This window comes from Amaranthus tricolor, chromosome 14 (genome assembly GCF_026212465.1).
Source record: "Amaranthus tricolor cultivar Red isolate AtriRed21 chromosome 14, ASM2621246v1, whole genome shotgun sequence".
In the NCBI taxonomy this organism is placed as follows: Eukaryota; Viridiplantae; Streptophyta; class Magnoliopsida; order Caryophyllales; family Amaranthaceae; genus Amaranthus; species Amaranthus tricolor.
This window is the reverse complement of record NC_080060.1, coordinates 18,054,331-18,058,817: the sequence shown is the minus strand read 5'-3', so window position 1 is coordinate 18,058,817 and position 4,487 is coordinate 18,054,331. Positions and strand designations below refer to the sequence as shown.

The window sequence follows — 4,487 nt, the reverse complement described above, 5'->3', positions numbered from 1 at the left end:
GCGTATATAGATTATCAATTCGATGAAAGAAAGCTAGAACATTGTGAAACAAACCTTTTGAAAGGTAAGAGGACACTCCAAGATATGAAAAACGGCAAGTACATACACAAAACAAATAAAAGACAGATCTTCCAAACCCAGCACACCACACAATATTAAAAGTAAGAAGCTAAATAAAACACTAAAGCAAGAGATGCACAAAAATTTCTTAGAGATGTAATATACGAAAAGAAGATGGAGGTTAAGGAGGGGTATCACTTGCAACTTGATTGTATACTAACGACGATGGTGCTTTCACCTTTACAATTGATTAACAATATAACAGATTAAAACACCAACTATAAATAGATTAAAATAACAATTTTAATAGGTTAAAATACCAACTCCAACATAATACCAACTTCAATAGGCTATAACATTAACTTCAAATAGGTTACACAACGCGTGCTAGTTTTGCAGTTGTTTCTTTTAGTAATAATGGGCCGGGCCACGTAAGAGGCATCTTTCATAAAGACCATCTCAAGTAACAATTAGTGATGAAGAACGTGTTTTAATTTTGATTTTATTTTTTGTAACTTTTTGGTATTGTTATTTTTTGTTATCTTACTTATAAAAATAGGTTATTATTTTTACAACAATATTCTTGAGAAGGTGATTCACAAACTTAGATTATCAATGATTTATTAAAAGTTAAAATTATTATAAAAAGTTAATAAAGATATATTTTATTTTCTCTCATCGAGTTGAGTAATAAGATACGACTAGAAGCTAAAACCAAATACGTAGGAGATGAAATCAAATTGTGCCTGTTGACCAAGTAATAAGATATTTTGACATAATGTTATAATCCTAGGCTAAGACCTTCAAACTTATATCGTGTTTACAAGTCTTCATTCAACCAACGAATAAATCCATTCTAAACCCTATGACTTTTTCAATGTTATTGTCGTCGAGACGCAACAAAAATAACTAATCTTTAATATACTTCTTATAATAATATTCTTGTTCATCAACTTTTTCCAAATCCACCACAAATTAATTAATAATTTACTTGAAATAAATCTTATAATACATTTTTTTGGATTGAAAAACAAGTATATATTATATAAATCCATCATAAAAAATATTATTAATTTACTTGATATAAATCATATAATACTTTCTTTTTGGATTGAAAAAAAAAAGTATTGTAAATCATATTGGAGTAATACTTTTATTAATGTATTATTCACCTACTTTTCTAAATTAAACACAATTATTCTATGGGATGAGATCATTTGATTCCTACCAATTTGATCCAAGTATAGACTCAATAGTTAGGCCAAACTTGATTGTTTGCATCATCATCTGCTTTTGTTGTGCACAATTACGAAAATTATGAAAGTTTTTATAGAGATAACGTGTTAAAGACAAGAGTCAAGTCTAGTTGATATTAAGGTCGTTTCGTTCATTTTTGGGCACCAAAGCGAAAAATGAAAAAGACTTTTAAAATTTTAAGGCGTAATAAACATGGTACTGGTTTTGTTTTATATTACTAATATATTAACTACTCCTATATTTTATAAAAAAAATCTAATAATTCATACTATGACAAAGAAAACAAAAATGTAAATTGTACCTAAATTTAATTTTTGTTAATATTAATTTTGTACATAAAATTATATTATTTGGGCTGTCAAACATTTGAGGTCTTGGACGATTACCTGCTTTGCCCTTGATAATCAACGACCATGTTGGACATTGATACCTTTTAAAATGTTGGATCTTTTCTAATGTATGATTAAAACAGTCATGATAAATGTTTAAGAATAAATTAATATTCTGTTTGAAAATGATATTTTCATTTGAAAATCTAGAATTAACTCAAATTTAATGTTTAACAAATTAAAAAAAAATTAATTTTGAATTTGAGAAAATTCTATAATTTTTTTTTGAAATAATTCTATTATTTTTAAAAACTAGGTAAATTAAAAATTTGAGAATGAATTTCCAAACATTTTAATTCCAAAAAATTTATTCTATGATTTAGTAATTGGAATCTGCAATTTAAAATCAATTAATTTTCACCTAACACAATCTAAAGGATTTTAAAATATAGGAAAACATCCTTTTTATCCAACATAAGTTTTTATATATAAATTTTGAAATTCTAACTTGAAAAAAAATTTATGATCCAAATTTAATATGCATGTAATTTAATTTGAAAAAATAGCCGTTGATTATCTATTTTATCTAGAGAGGGTTTTAGTAAATAATGGTTATTTGTGAGGTTAACAAATTATGTGATAGAATATGATAGGGTGAAAGTTTTATTATTTTAATTTCTCTTTTTTAGTTTTATTTATTTTATTATTATAATTTTTGTCTAATCGATTTAGAATTTTTGTTTTATCCACAGTGGCTCGCAATTTATCTTTACGAAATAAAATGCAATGATGATGCAAAAACAAAGAAAAATCAACCCTAATAAAAATAAAATTAGAAAGAAAAGCCCTATTAGTTCACCCACCTACCTATCCATTCCCTGTATCATCAAACTAATTTTCGTAAAAAGCGAATATATAATTTATATTTTTGGAAATGATATTCAAAGCAAACAAGAACCTTCCTATCTTTCTCTATCATTCCTATTTCTGAGTCCCAACAATTCTTCTTATAAAACTTATATAAGAATTTCTTTTCATCAAAATCCAAGTAATTCTCCATTTCTAAAAGCTCCAAAAATAATATCTCAACTCCCAAAATAACTAACTTTATTTTCCTTATTATTATTTATTATTATTATTATTTCATCATTCAATTAGCTATGCACTTTCTGTTACGCATTTCTCTCTTCTTATTCTTTTTCCTACAACTAACTCCAACTGCTCCCGCTAGAATTTTTCCCGGCAACAACCCAACTGTTTTAAACCTTGATGATGCCTCCTCCGCCTTATCCACCGCCTTCAACGCCACCCCATGGCGGCACTTTGCCAAGTTTGCAAACCTCGAAAAAGGCAGCCATGTAGCCGGCATATGTGATCTCAAAAGCTACCTCCATCAGTTCGGGTATTTTCCGCCGGGTAACTTTTCTGACGATTTTGACGACGACTTAGAATCTGCTATCCAAACTTACCAAAAGAATCTAGGATTACCCATCACCGGAAAACTCGATAACAGCACAATTGACCTCATCATGGCCCCGCGATGCGGCATGAGTGATTCTCATACACGCGCCGCCACAAATAACACCACTCGGCACCTCCATGAAACACGTCGTTACGCTTACTTCAACGGAAATCCACGATGGATGAAATCATCTCCTATGACGTTAACTTACGCGTTTTCACCAGATCATATGATCAACTACATCAGTCACGACGACATCAGGGCGGCGTTCTCACGGGCCTTTACACGGTGGTCGGAAGTGATTCCGGTAAATTTTACGGAAGTAGAAGGCAATAAAAACTCAGATATTCGTATCGGATTCCATGACGGTGATCACGGTGACGGAGAACCGTTTGATGGTGTCTTAGGAGTTTTAGCTCATGCTTTTTCACCAGAAAAAGGAACACTTCATTTAGATGCAGCTGAAACATGGGCAGTTGATTTTGGGCAACAAGATTCAAGTGTAGCCATTGATTTAGAATCTGTGGCGACTCACGAGATTGGTCACGTGCTCGGCTTGGCTCATTCTTCTGTAAGTGATGCTATTATGTACCCCAGTTTGAGGCCAAGGAGTAAGAAAGTTGATCTTCGGGTTGATGATGTGGAAGGTATCCAGGCTTTATATGGGTCTAACCCGAATTATAATTACGGATCTTTGTTAGAAGCTGATCAAGAGACTTCAAATAGTGCTGCCGTGTTTGGATTTTCGAGTTGGTGGGTCTGGACTTTCTCGTTGATGAGTTTGGTTCAAGCTCTATATTTTTAGATTATTATCGGGATTTTAATGCTGTAAATATTTTTGGATTAAAAATTACACGTACATAGAAGAATTCTTTCTTTCATGATGTTTTGAGGTATAGTATACCACATACGTAGACAATTTGAATGTTTGTAAGTTCATAAATACACATTTTATACCAATATAGTTATACTACTTGTTTTGGGTCTAAGGCTCCAATATTAATTGGACTTTATACTTAGTCAATGATAGTCCATGGGTTGGTCAAAGCCCAATTTAAGGTTACGTATCAGTCTGTTTCATTAATTATTGGTTCGTAAGTCGGATTCAACCACTTTCATTATTAATATAAATCCAGCTACTATAAATATTCACAAATCATCCTAATGAAGTAAGTTTTTCACCCATATTTTCTCTAAGTAATTCCATTGTCACATTTCATATTCAATCGTTAACTGACTTAAGCATTGGAGGGGCTTTTCCGGGTGCGGCCCCTGAATTAGTAACCTTTGTTCGTTTTGTAGGTTCATTCGAAGATCTTCAACCACATTCGACCATCTTCAATCACATTCAACCTTAAGTAATTGGATTGGGCTACCCT

The 4,487-nt window shown here is 31.2% G+C and overlaps 1 protein-coding gene across 1 annotated transcript; it reads left to right on the top strand.

Moving 5' to 3' along the window:
- The first annotated feature begins 2,660 nt into the window (after positions 1 to 2,660).
- On the top strand, positions 2,661 to 4,272 carry LOC130799592 (metalloendoproteinase 1-MMP-like). The gene has a single exon (XM_057662734.1). It carries the CDS (start codon positions 2,807 to 2,809, stop codon positions 3,911 to 3,913), a length of 1,107 nt encoding a protein of 368 aa, XP_057518717.1. The 5' UTR covers positions 2,661 to 2,806; the 3' UTR covers positions 3,914 to 4,272.
- The last annotated feature ends 215 nt before the right edge of the window (positions 4,273 to 4,487 follow it).

Excerpts from the sequence above, each read along its gene's own strand:
- LOC130799592 (XM_057662734.1), top strand. The coding sequence starts at position 2,807 with ATGCACTTTCTGTTACGCATTTCTCTCTTCTTATTCTTTTTCCTACAA.